General features: G+C 34.8%; 1 protein-coding gene across 5 annotated transcripts; it reads left to right on the top strand.

Moving 5' to 3' along the window:
- Window positions 1-1,081: 1,081 nt before the first annotated feature.
- Window positions 1,082-20,437, top strand: LOC101890923 (serine-enriched protein). Of its 5 annotated transcripts, none has more exons than XM_059124994.1 (9): window positions 1,082-1,150; window positions 2,289-2,400; window positions 9,938-10,116; window positions 10,176-10,334; window positions 10,560-10,598; window positions 19,029-19,146; window positions 19,226-19,557; window positions 19,638-19,778; window positions 20,107-20,437. In XM_059124994.1, exons 3-9 carry the CDS (start codon window positions 9,946-9,948, stop codon window positions 20,287-20,289), a joined length of 1,143 nt encoding a protein of 380 aa, XP_058980977.1. In that variant the 5' UTR covers window positions 1,082-1,150; window positions 2,289-2,400; window positions 9,938-9,945; the 3' UTR covers window positions 20,290-20,437. The 5 variants fall into 5 exon arrangements, with proteins under 5 accessions (XP_058980977.1, XP_058980978.1, XP_058980976.1 ...); XM_059124995.1 differs by lacking the exon at window positions 1,082-1,150 and adding an exon at window positions 1,243-1,421 and having other exon boundaries at window positions 20,111-20,296; XM_059124993.1 differs by lacking the exon at window positions 1,082-1,150 and adding an exon at window positions 1,250-1,421.

Below are 20,437 nucleotides of genomic sequence, written 5' to 3'. Positions count from 1 at the left end.
AGATAAAACTTCTGTAATTCTGTGATATTGCCTATATTTTTCTCATTTTGGTGCAGACCACATATATTTGTTTTTTAAAATTTTCTTTATCTCATGGTGGAGGGTATTAAAAGTTCGGTCCAGTACTCAACGCTTTTTACTTGTTTAAATCCTACATTAAGAGTACTAAGATGTCCAAAATTGTTTCTGAGCGACTGAGAAAAGCTAAAACGTAAATATTTTGCATGAGGTTTACTCTTGGATGAGATAGGACGACGTTTTAGGAACTTAGTATTTTAAGGACCCGGAAAATATTCAATATAAAAAATGATGATGCATTAATTTAAAGGTCAGAGCTGAAACTTTGAAATTATTATAGTTTCACACTAGGCTCCTCCTTAATGATAAGAGGCACAATGCGTCGGGATTTTCGGAATTATACCCTTTTAGGGTACGAAATGTGCGAAATAGTACAACATTGTTGTTGATCGACTGGGCAGTCCAAACACCTTATGTATGTCGGACTTGGTTCAAAACTTAGGCCAATATTGAAAAGTTTTTATGAGAGAGAAAAGTTTATACCAACTGAGAGCCCAAAATGTTAGACAACTGGGTTTCAAAATCGTAGCTGAGACTTCCAAAATATCGAAAATTAAAGGAAAAATGTTTACCCTAAAACTAGACATAGATCAAAAAAAAAAAGTCCCTGAAATTCATAGAGAAACCACCAAGATGGTCTTCCCTTTAAACAGAGAAAATCATCGGATTTACATCCATTCTCTCATGACTATAATTTTTTGGAATTGTATTTTTCCTAAACTAATGTTTTTCCTACGTGATATTTAGAAAAATAACTTATCAAGCAACATGTTATTATTTTTTCAATAAAAATTTCTCTCGTTCTCTCAGAATTTCTCTCTCCAAACCATAATATTCCGATGCAATGGAGCAATTCCCTCTCTCACACATGCGCTCTCTCCAGGTTGAAAAACAATGTTTTGTTCAAATTAAGGACCCCCCAAAGTGAGGGGAAAGTTGGGGTATTACAAAAATCCTTAGAAACTTGTAGGTTAACTCCTTTTGGTGTAGAGACTCACAGGGCAGATATAAATTTACTCTCGTCGTGAACAGTCGAATTTCGAAGACCAGTGCTTAACAAACAACCAAAATTGTAAAAGCTTCAAAGCCAAGAAAAATACAACAAAAAATTACACATATACATATTTTGAAAAATAAAAATTCAAAAATTAGTAGTTGATTTTCTTATAATTTGCTGCTTTTTTTCTAAAAAAAACGAACCATAACTGGAAAATTTCCATTCGAATAAAACCAAAAGAAAGTCTAGTGAAAATATTCGAAAAAAAATCAAGAAACGGCTAACTTGAAAAATAATTAAACACTTGAAGAAAATCTTTAACGCGAACGTAGTGCTAAAAGAAAAAGTAAACTTTTTTTCAAAGAAACCCAATTTTCTTTCATTTTAAATACATATTTTTTCCGATTTCTACATTTTTTGCTAATAAATTTTTGAGCATTCTTTGCTGTTTAGTTTTGTGTATGTGAAAAGATTTTCTTCATATTTTTTTCTAATTTTTTTTCTGCTCTTGTCTTGCCTCACCAAACCCACTCACCACCCCCTCCTTTGTTCGATTTTGTGTTACCTTTTATTGTATTGCTGACCCTGTAAGGATATCTCCTTCCATTTCATTTTCTCTGTGTGTGTGTGTGTGTATGCATAAAAATTATTGTGTGTCTACTCCTGGACGAAAAGCGCCACAAATAAAGGTGGTGCTACATGAAATAATAGCAACAACAAAAATATTGAAAAAAAATACAAAAAAGTCTGCCCAACTTAACAAATGTCAGTGACAGAAAAAACAATGATTGTCAGCAGAACGACGACGATGATGATGATGATGACGAACGATGTGTAACCTTAACCCAAGCATCCAATAGTTTGACCCAGAAATTCCGGAACCCATTGATCACTTGTTGACGTCACGTTTCTGTTTTTTTTTTTTTGTACCATTCCAGCTCGTGTAGCTTGTTTTTGTTTTTAATTTCCTCACTCGATTTTTAAACGGATTTTGAAATCCTATTTTTTAACGGTTTTTAAATAAAAAAATATTTTATTGCTGCTCTCTACTCATTTGGCTTATTTTGTTAATTTTGAAAATAACAACTGAAATGCATGTTTTATTTTTTTTTTTTCTGTAATGAATTTACCTAACAAAAAGAATTTTTTTAAAAAAAATAAATCTCAATTTTGTAAAAAATCTAAATCTACTCCCCCACCCAAAAATCCAAAGACAATAATGAAATAATATTTGGCGCCTAAACGGATATTTCAAAAAATCCACTTTTTTGAAATCCGTTAAAACGCAAACCAAAAAACCACAAAAATTGCCAACATTTTAGCTGGTGAGTATTGAGAACGAATGAGCAAAACAAAAGAGCAACAACAACAACACATACGTATAACTCACAAATAAACAAGCTTTAGGCACAAAGATATCAGTTTAAAAAATTAAAAAAAAAAACAACTACAAAAAAGAAGAACTGATTTCATCAATCACATTCAGGTAAAAGTCAAGAATGGATAAAAAGTGAAGGCTTTGAGGAAGTAAAAATTGTCTAAAAAATGCTAAAATAAGATGTTAATACCAAATATTCGACGAAAATCAAAAATACCTTAACATCTTAAAATTGTCCAAATATCTTCATATAAAGGTCATACTAGTCCACAAATTCGGCTCAAATCTTAAAAATTGTTAATATCGATTGCAATAATCGTATAACTTCTAAAGTATGGACACGGATCCAATTTGACATTGTTTCAGGCCAATTGTTTTGAAAATGTGACTTGATCTTTCGAAAACCTTAAAATACCTAATGTCGATACACATGGAATCGATTTTCAGATATTCTGGTGCAAATGATTTATTGGCAATCGGAGATAATCAGTGTTGATATATGTGTTATAGCCTTAAAGGAGTCGCAATTGTAGTCACTGATGAAGATTAGTGTAGAAATTAAGTATGCTCAAGAATGTAAAATATTATTCTGCCCATTGAGAAAAATTCGTAGCCCATAAGCTAGCCTCCTGGAAATAGACTGAATAGCGCTCCATTTAGATCATATCATTTGACTGAAATTTTTCGCGAATTTAGTTCATAATTTACTATGTATACCCCTGTACACTCCATAAAGGAGAAGAACAATTAAATTGAAAGAAATCTAATAAGAAACAGTAAGTTCGGCCTTGAATACTCTCCACCATTAGAAGAGATTTGCAAATTTTCAAGAAAAAATCCGGTTAAAAATACTTATAAAAAAATACCGAATATAGGGTGTTTGCGTTTTATTTTGGGCCATATGAAGATGTGGAAATGCATTATAAACTTTTGTCGTAGGACACTACAATATTCAAATACGATACTTGAAACAATACCGATGAATAATGTCCAAAAACATCAAAACTCCGAATATTGGGATGTACCGTTATATGGTGGACATACGAGGACGTACAGGCAATATAATTTGCTATAGAAGTCCACGCTTTCGTATATCCCCCTACAACGGTACCTCCCTATATTCGGTATTTTTATGATTTTAGCTAGATTTTTCAACAGAATTATATCAAAAACAGTTTTTTACGTTCGTAATAGTTATAGCCTCCATGTAATTGTACAGGCACATTTATGATATTTTGGTTGGTTTAGTCAAAATTTTAGCCCGAATTTTCTGTAAATTGACAGTTTGTGTTACAGGACTTCAGATCCTTGCATATAATTACCTATATAAGTCCAAGTTTTCAAATAGTCGCCATAAAATTGTACCTCCAGATATTCGGTATTTTCTTTTCACTGATTTTTTTTTCAAAACTTCTCTGGTTGTAGAGGTCCACGTTTTTGTATAACCCCATACCAACAAAACTTGAATGGCGCAACACAAGGCTACTATATCTTTTGGTGGTACATTGCATACTAAGGGTAAACAACTAAAATTCGAAACTTAAAATAAACTGTGAATACTGAAGCTAAAATCATTAAACATAGGGAGGTATTATTACATCGGAGCTATATGAAGACCTGGACTTGCATAGACAATTTTCTGTTAAAGCCTGTAACAAATATGACATATAAACCAATTTCGGTGAGAATTGTACCTAAAATCGTCAAAATACCGAATATAGGGAGGTACTGATATATGGAGCCTGTACGAAGACCTGGACCTACTTTGTTTACAAAAATACATGGACAGACGGACGGACGGACATGCATAAATCGACTCAGAATGTGATTCTATGCAGATCATCAAAAGGAACTATGGGTCTATCTCGTTTCCTTTTGCCGGTTACAAACAAATGCACAAAGACATAATATCCTGACCACCTTGTGGTGTAGGGTATAACAAATCGGATCTCAATTTTATTGAGTTATTATTATTCCAAATTTCAACCTCTTGTGAAGGACTTATAGAAATGAGAAGAAAAATATTGTCCATTTCCAATCCTTACCAAAGCCATGTGCCAAGTTTGATCTATATATTTCTACAGCTCAATATCAGATTCGTATCTTTTTTTGTAAATATTTTAATTTATTTAATTTCCGAACTTGATATAAGTGTTGTAAACATATTGCAATATTCCATGTTTGGACCAAATCGGTCTCTCCATTCGAGAAGAAGGAAGGGCATCTATAGATCGATTCCAAATATCCTGAAACGAATGTCATCCAGAGACGTAGGGTTTAAAGCAGTTATTTCGAATCGGAACAACTCAGGATTTAGAAAATAAATGTTATGTAAGAATTCGACAATATTTGTATTACTTTGAGGCCAAACTTTTATCCATTTTTGACAAATTAATTTTTTTTACCATACTTTTTATCAATAATAAATTCTCTTTGTATTTTATTGAAGAATTTAAAAAAAATCATTTAATTAGCATGTGTATTTTAAAATAATTGTGATTGAAAGCACCTTCCCCACTCACTACACCAACAATAGATTTGTTGTAAAATTTATAAAAACAGTGTACAGATTTATTTTATTTTTTACCTTTGATGCCAATTAATACATCATAAATTATTGTAGAGAATATTCCCCATGTATTTGTTAACACTTAAATGGCAAGCAGGACAATATATCAATAAAAATCCCTTCCCTTAATTGTGTAAAAATCAAAAACCGCCCCACCAACCTCCACCTAAATTCGAATTAATGTTCATTTAACTCTGTTACAAGCTTCCTAATACTCTGTGTCTTCAAAATTTTATTGCATTCTAACCCAATCCCCCAAAAACTCATTACAAAAAAATCCATGAAAATTGTTTGACATGTAAAAGGGATGTTGCCGTCACAACAAACACCAAAGGTCATTTTGGTGAAAGGTCAAATCATCATCGCCACAAATGCTACAGCAACGGTAAACACCGAGAGAGAGGAGTAACATTTACGTCCCATGAAGTAACTCACAATCGAAGGCTGTCTGTCAGACATCATTGGTTGCAAATTAAGAGTCCTTCAAACTGACGCCATGACGCTATGACATTTGATGCTAAAAGACCTTGAATTCCCAGTCAATGTTATTAGAAGCACAGAGCAGTGCTGTGGGTGTTTAGAAATTCACTTGCAAGGACATTATGTTTACCGCATCGACTGGCCGGTCTTGTGGCCAATTTAGTTTTCATTGAAGTAAAGATTAAAAAACTCAAATTCAAGGGGCGATTAAAAATAGAAATTGCAGCAAGGTTTCGAAAGTAACTTAGAGATTTCATGCATATCCAACATGTTGGGTTGTTGATTTAACAGTAAAATACGTTGCAAATTGAAATGTAGGTAATACGGACTCCAAATTTAAAAATTCGTTCACTTTCATGGACTCTTACTTATTTTCAGGAGTGAATTGGGTATATTAGGACAATAGAAAAGATGCAATATAGTATTCGGGTCTGTATTGTATGCTCGTCTTATTATCAATTCGCGCCTTAAAACAAATTCAGACGATTGCCCATCCTGAACGTAATTTCGCCAAATCTGCCCTGGTTTTGTTTAGCCAGACAACGTTTTTCATCTGCAATGGATGGAGGACTCCGAGAACGACATTCATACTGTAATAATTAATAGCATTGATGACTGCATAGGTGGGAATACCATTTAGACCTGTCTGATATGTTTCCGTATTTAGAGGCCTTCTCCTATAACGTTGAACTTATCTCTCTAGATTGTGTAAGGCTGTCCTGACACTTCTTGGCGTGAGAGTTTTTACCACCACATGATTGTTTGGATTACTCTCACAGTAATACCCCAGCAGGTACTACAACGAATGCTTGTGGTTATACTGACGTACGGGAAGGACCTTTGCCAGCTCATGAAAATGATCCACTGATGTCATACGGAAGCAATCTGTTGCTGTCCGCATGACAGCATTTTGACAGTTATGAATGCTTTTGTATTGCCTTGTACTAGGGTCCGCATACCACACTGGGGCCGCATAGCTTCCACAGACCGACCTATCGCGTTATAAGAGATTAAGGCCTTTTCATCGGCGCCTCAAGTGCTGCCGACTACCGCCTTGAGACCTGGTTCCAACTTTCCAGATTATCGAAGATATCAAGGGCTTTTTCGCGACATAAATATGCTGTTGAATGAAAGCGGTATTCTCCGCGATATAGGTGTCTAGCATTTCAACGACAACAGAATCCGACGCCATGGTTGTGCAATCATCCGCATACGTTACTATCTCTATTCCGTCTAGAGGGCGAGGTATTTCGAAAAGAGGTTAAACAGTTTCATAGATACCAGCCCACCTTAGGGAACTTCCTGTTCCACACTATGGGGTTTCGACTTCTTGCTATGGAATTCCACGTACGACTGGCATCCACACATATAGTTGATTCGGCCGGAGGGTTGTTCTGTCGACATCCTCAAACGGTGTGACTTGGTTGACAGCAACAATCACAAAGGATATAACCACTGGTACTGCTTGATCTGATTTTTTCCTTGACTAATATTTGTGGATAGGGCGTGCAACGGAGGATAGTTTCCTCTAATAATGGAGAGGTGCAAAGCCTTAAGAGTATTCCCTAGTGACTACAAAAGCGAGCAAGAATGCCAGACTCGCCTTGGCTGGCATTCTTGCCCGGCTTCAGTTGCGGGACCCAGTAGTTGCCCTATTTTTAGGGCTTGTTCTCGAACTGCAAGTCTGTAAAAGTTTTTATTACCATAACCGATTTTCCCTTTATGATATCGAAAAAATGTACAAAAATAGTCGATTCTTGAACAGAGCATATAAAGAGTGAGTCAAAAGCCATAATTTTTAGATTTTTTTAATTTTATTGAATGAAAGCAAAAAATGTCGAAAATAGCATCAAATTTTAGAATAAGTTCTGTTTTGTTCGAATTAGTCACCTTTGGCACGAAATTTGGCCCATTCCCGGCGAAGCGCTTGCTTGAGATGATGGATACTTTGGTATTTTTTAGTCCCAACTTTGCTTTCCAAAAAACTCCAGACGCAATAGTCCAACGGATTGTTATTCGGATATTTTGGTGGCCATTGTGCGCTGGAAATGAAGCGAGGAACCTCATTTGTAACAATTCTTGGGTGGCGCGTGCTGTCCTCCAGGATATTTTCGCGATAATATTCTGCATTTATTCTAATGCCAAAAAAAAAACAGTTCTTGCACTTTTTGAAATTTCAATGGTTTTACCCCGAGCTCATTTTTTCAATATTTGCCGAATGGAATATTGCGATCTGTTCAGATCACGAGCCATTTTTCGGCCACTGCGACGCGGGTTTTGATCAAGTCACTTCTTTTCTTTTCGAACCATTTCTGCTGATGTTGCTGTTTTCTTCCGTCGGACTACGCTACCAGTATCACGGTAACGAGCGATGTTAGACACAAAATATTTGTTCACATTTAAATGCTGCAGTGCTCTAACGATAGCCAAATATAAAGAAATCACACTGTCACGTTTGAATTCCATCACGAATAACTTTTTTTCTGGAAAATTCTCACCAAAGTGCTTTTGTACTCTTGTAAACAATATAATGAGCTGTCACTGGAATAATTTTAACATCTGTCGGACGAGTGGCTTAGAAATGACAGCAGTCTGAATTTGATTGCAGTTTTTTCATCTCACCCTACATATAATCTTCACAACAGACCTTGGGTTAGGAAAAATGTTTGTATGTGTGAAATTTGAAGAGAGCTGTATGTTTATTTGGCTTTTTTGAGCGATTCGTTTTTCAAAATATGAATATGTTGGGGAGGTACCAGAAGGATTGGACCGATACATTCCATCTTCATACCAGTCCTTGGGTTAATAAAAATATTGAGATGTGTGTAATGTGAAGATAATCGGACACTTACACCATATTTTTTAAGAGTCATAATTATTCACAGTTTTGACCCTCTGTGGGTGAGTGCTGGATGGAGTAGACCGATATTGTCCACTTGACCTAGCAATTATGCAAGTACTAGGGAGGATATCGCTAGATCGACTCTAAATGTCCTAAAAAGGATTTGGTCCACAGAATCTTAGTGTGTAAAACCGTTATTTCGGTGAGTCTCTTTTTGGTCGTATCAAATGATATATACCCTACCTTAATATATGGTTGTCTGTTATTTATGCACAAAACCATTTTGAACCCGACTAACAAGTTCTAATAAATTGCTAATCTTAGATCTACTTTTCATGAAACCATGTTAGAAAGGTGAAATTATACTTTTCCTTATACCAAAAGTTCGAAGAATTTGGGAATGACGCACTTATAATTATTCTTGATTTATGCAGGTTAATAACAAAGCTCGATCGCTAGTAGCATGGAAAATATCCTTTAGATAGGGAGTAATTAAAAATTTTAGTGAGAGATACATAAATTTCACCAAAGCAAGATTTTAGAATATACGTCGAAATGCTATGCTGTGGCCTGGAGAGAATCCTGAAAAAATCTTCATACTCTGTTAGGATAATACGAGAAAAATTATAAAAAAATATATGTAATATTATAGTCATATGAACCGTTAAAAGTGTTCGGGGTGTAAGATGCTTGACAAAAGTCAGCACTTAAATCACAGAGTTATCAGAGGATTAACTACTAGCTAGATGCATATGGGAAATTTCTGTGCTTTCCTTTTGGAATTTGGAAATTTAAACCAGTAAGGAAAGGTCAAAAGTCGGGCGGGGCCGAATATATGATACCTTCCACCACCATGCGTATTTAGTAGAGCTCCCGTAACAACAAGGTTTTTATTGAGAATTTATGTGAAGCAGGTCATACCAACTATGAATAAAATAACACTGCTGTATAGTATATCGGATGAAGATGTATATAGAAGATATATGAAAATCTGAACCGATCTCGATAAAATTTTCCGGAGGTATTTTCGAACAGTATCTAAAGCCCGGTATCAAATAAGTTTAGATTCGCACTTAAAAGAAAAAATTCGATAAATAAAAGGACTAAAAAGCCTATAGATTTTTGTTAAGGCAAAAGTCTACTTCCGCTCCCGACTACATACCCCTTGTGCAACTACCTTATAGACCTCTGTTTCATACGTCACATCAAACTTTCCTAAATTATCTTCCCAGTTTACGCTGTCAAAGAAAATCAATTCAGTAATATTTATTTCAATAATTTTCAGAGAATATGTATGGTTCCTAAACTAAAACTTCGTCTTTACAATTGGAACCTTTCCTGAATATTCGAAGACTAACCCCAACCATTAACAAAATTTTTGACCCTCACTTTGTTTAAAAAAAAAACTTTAAATTGGCTCCCCATTTTTTTGTAAATATATAATTCCTAAGAATTTTTTTATTAATACTTTTTTCAATGGAATTTTACTAACCTTTTATTCACTTTTTTTAAATTACTTAACACAAAATTTAAAACTTCCTACCTACTTTTTTTTTAAATTTCTTAAATTAACCGAGTTTTTGCAATCCCCAGAAACCCCAATGCCTGAAGCATTAACATTGCCCGGTATGGCTGATCAAGAGCCAGATTTGTCAACATTTGAAAATAAAACTGGCCTGGCGGAGGATATGAAGTTCTTAGCCTCCATGCCAGAGCTGTGTGATGTGACCTTTTTGGTGGGCGATACCAGGGAGCCGGTATGCGCTGTAAAGGTGATGTAGAAACCTATTTAAAAAATGTTTTGATTCTAATTCAATTTGGTTATATCCAGGCTGTCCTGGCATCCCGTTCTCGAGTATTTGCCAAAATGCTCTACTCTGCCCCCTCGCCGCAAAGGAAACGTGAAACTTCCACCAAGGAAAACAAGTTGCGGCTGTTTTTGAAACGTTCCTCGGAGCCGTTACTTAATCTGCAAAATGCTGCCCAGCAGGTAAGAATTAAAGAAATCTTGTATTTTAATTATTTATTATAGAATTTTCTTTTTTCGTAAATGTTTTGGAGCATTTTTCCGGTGAAATGTTCATACATTTTGCAAATTTTTAAATTTTTTGAAATATTCATGTAGTTTTTTTATGAATTTTATTTCACAACATAATTCATAACTTTTTCATACAAAAAAATTTCCCATTCAAAATTTCTCTTTGCCATTTTATAGAGAAGTGGTTTCACCCAACAATTATCTCCAATACCAGAGGTAAAGTGAATTTTCAAGTTATTTTTTGTTTTTGATTGACCAACCGCATAACTTGAAAATATATTGCCTGGTTTTAGACAAAAAACAAAATGTGTTCTTTTTCCAAAATTCTTCTTTTCCACAAAACTCGTAATATAACAGCTCTGCAAAGTAATTTTGCTTGAATTGGCTTTTGAATAATGTTTTCTATATACAAAAAAAAACTATAAACAAAAAAAATATTAAAAATGTAGAAATTAAACCTCATATCTCAAAATCGGTGTCTATCATACTCCTATTGGAACTAATTTACACTATGGCACAATTTTTACGAAGGTAGAAGAATGGCAACAGCTGATTATTTTAAATACCTATCCTTCCTACTTATGTATTTATTTATTTGCGTACAGATTTATACATTTCTTTTTCTTCTTCACATTCTTGAATACATACTTACCTAATTATTTGGTTTTTGATTTATTTACTTACCAACTACCTTACATTTATACTTACTTACCCAATTACTTATTAGTTGCCTACTTAGGTATTTTATGTCCTCCACTATTCCATTTTCAACTCCTCGAAATATTTATTATAGACACCACAAAGTATATATTCTGGATCAGCGTAAAATTCTAAGGCGATCTAAGGATGTCCGTATGTCTGTCTGTCCGTCCGTCCGTCTCTCCGACTGTCTGTCTGTTGTAATCACCCTATCTTTGGAACGAATTGAGATAGAAGACTAAAATATTGTATACTTGCATATTTAACCAGTAGGAATGTTACGTTCGTAAATAGGCTATGTCGGTCTACGTTTTTGTATAGTCCCCATATAACGGTACCACCCGATATTCGGTATTTTCATGATTTTCGCGACAGTATTTACCGGAATTATTTCAAATTTGGTATTTGAAGTTCGTAATGGGTACTACAGCCTATGCCAAACATTTTTGTATGCAGGTCCACGTCTTCGTATGCCCCCATATTCGGTATTTTGATGATTTCAGCAACATTATTCACCAGAATCGTTTCAAATTTCGTGTTGAGAGATCTTAATGGTTACTACAACCTGTGGAAAAAAATTTCGTATATAGGTCTACGTCTTCGTACAGCCCCTATATAACGTTACCTCCCGATATTCGGTATTTCATTATTTTAGCGACATTATTTACCGATTTTTTTTTTTTCGAATTTCGTGTTTAAAGTTTGTAATGGGCGCTACAGCCTATGACAAAAATTTTTGTATGTAGGTCCACGTCTTCATAAAGCCCCCATATGACGGTACCTCCCGATACTCGGTATTTTTATGATTTGTGCGACATTATTCACCGGAATTGAACCAGATTTCGTATTTAAGGTTCGTAATGGGTACTTCAGCCTATAACAAGAAATTTTGTAAGCAGGTCCACGTCTTCGTATAGTCTCCATATATCAGTTTTTATTTAAGTGGTAGTTTCCGGAAGTAATTTTTCAAGTTCCTTCCAAATGGTGGAGGATATTAAAAGTTCGACCCGGCCAAACTTAGCTAATTTTTTACTTTCTCATGTACTTATTCATTTATTTTGTCTTATTCATTAACCATTTTATTTATTTAAAATATGTATTACATTTAGAAATTACTCCAAAAAAAAACACTGGTGGCTATTCTCATCGAAATTGTCTAACTTCACAAAAAGGATTGTGCCATGCCTCTTTAAATTCTCACACAATATCTGGCAGTCATAACCTCAACACCAAACTAAATATTTAAAACTGCATGTTTCTTTTTTTCGCAATTTAGCACCAAATACAAATATCTTTTAACCTTGCCTATTCAACTATCTATCGAGCACACATTTCAAATACATATATTCTCACACATAGTTTGAAAATTCACTTACACAATTTCCAAAACTATGCAATTATTTTTTGTATTCTATTGCCTAATGATACTCTATAATGAATATATACCATACAATTCTACATCATATATCTTAAAACTGCTTTACACCTACTGTTAGGGTAAATCAATTTTCCACATCGATATTTAGTATTTCTATAATATACTTTTAGGCGCTCACCACAAACAAATTATTATATTAATGGTGCATTATGTATTATAGTACATTTCTTTTAGTGTCTTATTAAAAAAAACAAGTGATATAAATATGCCTATGTGAAAAGTCACTTTACATATGACTCGAACATGGAGTCTAACCAAGCCTTTAACTTATCACTATTGACAAGTAAAATATTATCAGTCGGTTTTGTCGACAGATGTATACCCCCAGCCTTGAGTTATAGTTATTCGCTGTTAAACCTTTATGGGGCAGGTTCCGAAGCAGTTGTCCAATATTTACCAATTCGTGTCTAAACTAAGACTGATATATCTGACCTAAGACTGATATAAATATTATAAAGTGCCATATTTGGACTATATCGACCACTTCCTAATCTTTATATGAGATATATGCACATTATCGGAAAATATGCAAATATGCGTGATGTAACAGATAAAGTCGACCGAAGTATTCCATTTTCATACTTCATCTAATACAGATAAAAAAATTGGTATGTGTAAAATTTGAAGGAAATCGAACGTTTATATCCAATTTTATGTAATTTCGATAAATTACTTATTCATCTCAGGTTTCAGCTGGAGAGACATATTTAGATATAGAAAGTTGTAAAGAATCGCTGACTTGTTTCGCAAGTTATGACAAATAAAATCATTAAACATTGTGGGTGAGGTACCAAAAGAGATTCGCAGATATATAGCACCTTTAAAACAAATCTTGTGTTAGTAAAAATGTTAGTGTGTGTGTGTGAAACTTGAAAAGAGTTGGGTGCTTATTTCGCATTCTTTGAGCGTTTTGTTTTTCAATATCTTGAACCCTATGTTGGGGAGGTACCAGAAGAAATGGTCCCTTCCATATACAGATCGTGTGTTGATGGAAATATTGAGATGTACCCAGTTTGGAATGAAATAGGATGTTAATTTCCCGTTTTATGAGCTTCTTGTGGGGGAGGTAACTGAAGAAGTGGACCGATATATATATAAAAATCAATTGTTGTTCGTTGGTAACGGAATCAGTTGAGAACGGGTGCACCGATTTGAATAATTTTTTGTACAAACATTTGTCATACCCAGAGTTAGGTTTTTAAAGAAAAACATATTGACCACGCCTACTTTTACGCCCACTATTTTGATTTATCTAAAATCCTTATATTTGCCAAATTAATGAAGATATCGGTTTGAGAATTATTACACGAGATACTGTTTGCTTTTTAGGGGCTGAGGAACGCGCCTACTTTTAAATCTGTCTCTCTATATGTAAAAGAAAGTTATGTTAGTTACTACGCTTATAACATAAACCCGCCGGTCTGATTTTAACGATTCAGACAAATTCGGAATTGCCTCTTGGCAGAAAAGCATAAAATCCAAAAAAAATCGCGTAAAAATGTGAAATTTTGAACATTTTCATTTTGATTTTTAAAATGTACAATAGTAATGTTTTATTTTGCCTGATTTTTTTTCCATTTTGACTTACTATTTTTGAATGTACATTTGTAGTTTTTTTTTTTTGTTTTGGAATTCTAATATGATGTTTAGTTTTTTTGGGTAGTATAAAGCGACAACGGATAAAACTGTTATTTATAAATTTTATGTATTTATTGGGTAATACGACTAATATCATTTCAGAAGAGAATAATATATGAAAATTCTAAAATCGGAAAAAATCTAACATTTTTCAATGGAATCGAATTTCAAAATAACAGTACATTCTACAGGCAAACTTCATAAGGACCTTTAAAAATTTGCCGTAAAAAAATCAGCGAACCAGTTGAAGATTATTTGTCTTTTTTCAATACTTTCTTTTTTCTATATTGAAGTGTACATTTCTTATTGTTTTCAATTCTGAATGAATAATATTAAAAATGAAATGAGTGTGTAATACGATGTTAAATGGTGATCTTTCATGTATAAAATTGGCATCTAGCTTTCAACTCCAGGACCTTCAACTGGAAGATGCGAACACATTTATACAAACAAAAATGACCGAAAAAGCGTTATGGGGTTCACTTCAAAAAGTGGACCTGTTTCTTTCATATGACAATAATTTGTCCAATGAGAACTCAAAATGCAAAATACATTGGGACTGCAATCCGTGAAATACCGACTATAAAGGACGCAAAATAGTAGAGCGAATTCCTTCCAGAAATTTTTTCCAAACATTCAAGATACCTTTAATCGCTTTGGCAGGTCACGATAACGGAACAACCTGATTTCAGGTATATTCTACATTTTAACCATGTTTTTCGTACTAATTCTGCCTTATGTTGATAATTTAAAAAAAAACCATCCCTGCAAGAAATTATCACGTTTTAGTATCACCATCATATGATTTAAGGTATTTTCGGGGTCTTGAACACTTTTTTCATTTTTATTTGACATCTTTGTTTCTAAGGGGGAGGAAAACCTTATTTGACATCTTTGTTTCTAAGGGGGAAGAAAACCTTTTCTAATAAAATTTTTATTTTTCGGAAAAGGGCCCATCTTAGACTTGAGGCTACCTGTGGTAAAAAACCCTGGGGTAGAAAAATCATCTTACAGATAATTATCCTCATAGGAATTTATTTAAGTATAGTCCCCACATTAGTATACCCCCAAGTCCACTTTCCCAACCAATGTGTGGTCAGAAAAGAACATTTGGTATTCTATTGAATTTGTAACCCCCAAGAGAATATTGGTTGGGAACGTAGATTTGGGATGTACGTCTATATGAAATATCTGGGACTTATTCAGTCGGAAATTGTGGCATAAACATGAAAAAAAAATATGAAATTAGAAAGTAACACGAGACCGAACATTTCTTTAATCTTCATTGAATTAAACTACGATGAAAAATTTGGACTTTATTGGATCTCCATCGCACAATTTAAATGACAAAACATTTATGCCCAAAAGAGTATTTTTTTGGCTATTCTATTCTGCCTTCAAGTATGAGGTGAACAAAACTAAATACCAAGCAGTACGGGATTTTAAACGTTGGAAATACAAATTCGAAATTATAGATCATTTAAATGAAAATGTTAAGCTTTTTACAACAATAAAAATTGAGCTGAATTTTCACATTGGGCTATTTAACACAAAAATTAATTTCTATTTAGTCATGGAGCCATTACTTATAATGAAAATTGTGCCGCTTACATAAGTCAGCTCTGTGATTTATTATGCTTTAAAAAATACGCATTAAAGAATAAAAGTACCGGCCGGCAACGCGGACCGGGCCAGCTAGTAAAAATATATATATTTGACAATCAGACTCTTACATTACATTTTATAATAGTTATAATTATTTAATATGTTGACCGTTTGTGTGGGAGGTTTCAGAAGGAGTGGACCGATACATCTCATCTTCACAGCAGATCTTGTGTTAGTAGAAATAATGGGATGTGTGAAATATGAAGAGAGTCGGATGCTTATTTTGGATTTTATAATCGTTTTGGTTATTCAAAATGTTAACCCTTTGTGGGGGAGGTGCCAAAAGAAATGGTCCGATCTCTACCATCTTTATAACAGATCTTGTGTTGATGGAAATATTGAGATGTACCAAGTTTGGAATGAATTAGGATGCTAATTTCGTGTTATATGAGCTACATGGATATTCTACATGTTGACCCAAAAGGAGTGGACCGATATATTCCATCTTCACACCAGACTTTGGGTTAATAAAAATATTGTGATGAATGTAATCTGAAGACAACCATCACATCACATTTTATAAGAGTTATAATTATTCAAAATTTTGTCCCTTTGCGGGGCAGGTACTCGATGGAGTTGACCGATATTGTTCAGTTTCGCACCTGACATAGCACCGATGCAAATATTAGGACTTGCAAATGGGAGCAAAATCGGATACTCCCTTCAAGATTTATCGTACGCACCAGCCGGGAAGACGGACGGATGGACATCGCTAGATCGACTCCAAATGTCCTGAAACGAATTTGGTCCAAAGAAACCTAGGATCAGAAACCATTATTTCGATGAAGCACGTTTTGGTCGTATCAAATGATATATACCCACTTTAGCCATATGGCTGAGGGTATAAAAAGCGTTTTATGTATTCCCACCTTAATTTACACCAAATACTTTTTCATAAAATGCGTTATCTAGATAGTAAATTTCTTTTTTATTTTATTTTACATTCTTTCAATTGGCTAGGCGATTTTATGCCTTTCGACTATTTCATGAATTTTATGAAAAAATTACCTTATATTTTTCATGCAGAAGAACAGTCCGAAAAGAGTCTTAAGATTTTGAATTAATTAGCCCGCCACTGATAACTATCTTGGTATTAAACTTGCCGTGCGTTTACAAGAAGAAAAACACAGGACAATATAGTTCATATATTAATTGTCAATATACTAAAAGTTTGCCTCTGTAACGTAGGCGTCCCGACATCTGCAAAAACAATTGCAACATTTTCAATAGGAGACCCTATTTTTGTTTATTGTCCTTTCCCTTATTCGTGTCTTCTTTAATCATATTTCATTTATTGTCAAAAATAATAGTCATTCAATGTTTTCGAAGAAAAAATAGAAAAAAAAAAATCGAATCAATGTGTATGTGGTAGTCGTAGTGGAAGTAAAATATAACTCTGATTGAGAAAAAATTGGAAATTTGTCCGCCGCTATGTAGATTGAGGTGACGATACATAAACAGCTTGGCAACCTCGTAACGTGGCATATTAATGTTATATTGTAAGGGAAAACGACGGCAGGGTTCGAGTGGGGATCTGACATCCCTTAAAAATATGTCACTTAATGAGCATGACATGATAGCAATCAGATGATGTATCCTCCTCTATACTACGCTGGTAATTTACTCGAATCATTTCCTTTTTTTTCATCTTTCTCATTTATATCTTAAATAATCATAATTTTTTTATCCTGAGTGGTAAGAAAACAGAGTGTAAGGGGAGAAGAAGATTTTTTTCTGGCATAAGTCACCGGCTGGCTTTTGAGTAAAAAAACAGAGGAGCGTTGGGCCAAAATCGAACTAAGTTAACCTAAAACTCCTTTTTTCCTCTACAAAGAAGCCAGCCGATGACTTGAGCTAGTCAAAACAGCATTTTATGTATTCTCAACTTTAAGATGACCTAGTTTAAAGTATGTGCCGAAATTGAACTAAGACAGACAACACACTTTTGTTCTATAACGAAACAGCCAGCCGATGACTTAAGGTGAGAGTACATAAAAGTTTTTTTTGACTGGCTGCTTTTTATTTAAAGAACAAAGGAGTTTTAGGTTGACTTACTTCGTTTTTGATCCTACGCTCCTTTGTTCTTTAACGAAGAAGCCAGCCAAAAAAAGCGTTCTATGTATTCTCACCTTTATTTCAGAAAAAAAACCTTTCTATGTATTCTCACCTTTAAGGGCTTCCCTTCTTATCTAATTTCTATGGCGTTTTCTCTTAGTATATGTTCGCATGATCTTACCAAGGCATGGCAAGAACCAAATTTCAATGGGGAAACTGATGCTTTGTGGGCATGTTAAATGTCTCCTTTTCTATTTATCTTCAAGCTCTTCTACTATAATGTATGGCTGATCGATGCAAGTGTATCCTTACTACTATATTTTTTTCTAATAACAGTTGAGAGATCAGACGAAAACATAGTGTTGGCATATCAGTTCAAAATGAAAAGCAGCTGATTAATATTGCCTCCAACCTTCATATCGCTTACCTAGAGGCTTTCATTTCGTCGGAATTACCATATACATTTCGCAAGGGGGACACGCGTGAAGGTTGAGGACCGTATCGATAAAGAAGTGTGTAAGTTGTCGCTTTCAAAAGGCAAAACAACTGAGTTTGCACATTATTTGTTAAAAGAGAAAAGTGAATCAGTGTGACGTAAGCGTCCACACAATTGCAATAATAAAATTATGAAAGAAACATTTCAATTTTTTATTTGCCATTCAATATTTTTGGTTTCTTCTTTGAAAAATTTTATATTTTTGCTTCAAAAATTGTTTACAATTTTAAAAACTACCATTGAAAAGTGCTGGACAGTAATGAAAACAAAAGGACCCGTATGTATGTGGTAGTAAAGTACATATTTTATTCAAGAAAATTCGTCTTGAGTAAACGCCAACTCAGTAGAAATGCAACCCTGAAGCTGGCAACTCTCGCCTTTAGAGGTTTCCCACGATGAATCGATTTTGCAGCTCCTTATTTTTTGTCTGCTCTCTCCTTTCTTCCACACTTTTGATCTAACTGTTTGTTCATGGTATCCAACTGATGGGGAGCATCACTTATCTAACAGCTTCTTTGTCGCATCTTTATACGAATATATCTGCTTTCCAAATTTGCCTGCTACAAAGCTATGTGTCTATGTATAACCACAATTTACGATTTTGGGAGCAATATCCTTAGTTCTCATTTCAATTGTTTGCATTCGATTTTTCTAGCCGGCTGGTCAACAACATCAAACCCTAATTATTGAGGAATTTGAACCGGATATATTCCGCCAACTTATTGAATACATACACACTGGATGTGTTACCCTGCAACCAAGGACCTTATTAGGTAAGGTATTACTATTTCATAAATAAGGACTGCATTATTCAACTTTCCTCTCCCTATCTTTCTTTTGTACATCTTTCAGGTGTCATGAATGCCGCCGACTATTATGGCCTAGAGGAACTGCGTCGAGCCTGTGCCGGCTTTGTACAGTGCTGCATCAATGTGGACACGGTGTGTGCTCTACTCTCCTCGGCCGAGCGTTATATCCAATACAAATGCACCAAGTCATTGGTGCAAAAAGTTTTGGAATTTGTCGATGAACATGGCAACGATGTGTTGAATTTGGGTAGCTTCACCCTGCTGCCTCAGCATGTGGTGAGATTGATATTGGCCCGTGAGGAACTGAGAGCCGATGAGTTTACCAAATTCCAGGCGGCATTGATGTGGAGCAAGAAATACAATGACAATAATCCGGTAAGATGTGCAAAGAGAAATAATTGAATTCTTTTATAACTTCTCTCTCTCTCTCTCTTTTCTTTGTCTCTCTCTGACAGAATATTGACATGAAAGAGATTTTGGGCAACTTCCTGGAATACATACAATTCCACAAGATCCCAGCCAATGTGTTAATGCGCGAAATCCATCCCTTGGGTCTGGTGCCCTATTCCATCATCATGAATGCCCTGGCCTACCAGGTGAGTTCGCTTCTACTTTGGTCTCTACTTGGCATCACTAAAACAATTCTTTCATCCAAAATTAACAACAACAACAACTCATTGGCTTCCTTGATTTTTTTCTTTCCAAAATTTAATTCTGCAAACCATTTATGTTTTTTCTTTCTGCATCCATCCATCCCTCTATGAAAATGAAAAAAATGACTATGATTTTCACAAATGGCGCCCAATGGTCTGTGACCACTCTCCAAAAAAATAATAACAAAAAATAAAAACTGTCGTCATGGTCATTTTTTTGCTATTGTCGTCCCTTGTGTCCCCCCTTTATGCCTGATTCTAACACTTACAGGCAGACCCAGAAAGTATCGACCCCGGAAAATTGTCTCCCAACTCTAGTCGAGTGAGGCGCGCTCGACAAAATCAAGGCAGATCGATGTCCGTGCAGAGTTCACTTGATCCCTATGGTTCGAATACAACTTTGAGCTCCAGCGGCAGCAGCGATCCCACCAGTGGCCCACATAATACCAACTAACATAAGTTGAACGGCCCCTCCTCCTCCTCCCACCATCACTCATCCGGACGTCATAAGCACAACCAATCCTTGCCCAAAATTCGCAAAGCCAAGTCACAGAGTTTCCGTACCCGTCGCAGCCCCAGTGATCGCCGCAGTCCCATCAACA

This window comes from Musca domestica, unplaced genomic scaffold (assembly GCF_030504385.1).
Source record: "Musca domestica strain aabys unplaced genomic scaffold, Musca_domestica.polishedcontigs.V.1.1 31, whole genome shotgun sequence".
NCBI lineage: Eukaryota > Metazoa > Arthropoda > Insecta > Diptera > Muscidae > Musca > Musca domestica.
This window is presented reverse-complemented; position numbering and strand designations above follow the sequence as displayed.

Excerpts from the sequence above, each read along its gene's own strand:
- LOC101890923 (XM_059124994.1), top strand. The coding sequence starts at position 9,946 with ATGCCTGAAGCATTAACATTGCCCGGTATGGCTGATCAAGAGCCAGAT. Across the intron at positions 19,558-19,637 it reads AATACAATGACAATAATCCG|AATATTGACATGAAAGAGAT; the intron begins GTAAGATGTGCA and ends TCTCTCTGACAG. Across the intron at positions 19,779-20,106 it reads TGAATGCCCTGGCCTACCAG|GCAGACCCAGAAAGTATCGA; the intron begins GTGAGTTCGCTT and ends TAACACTTACAG.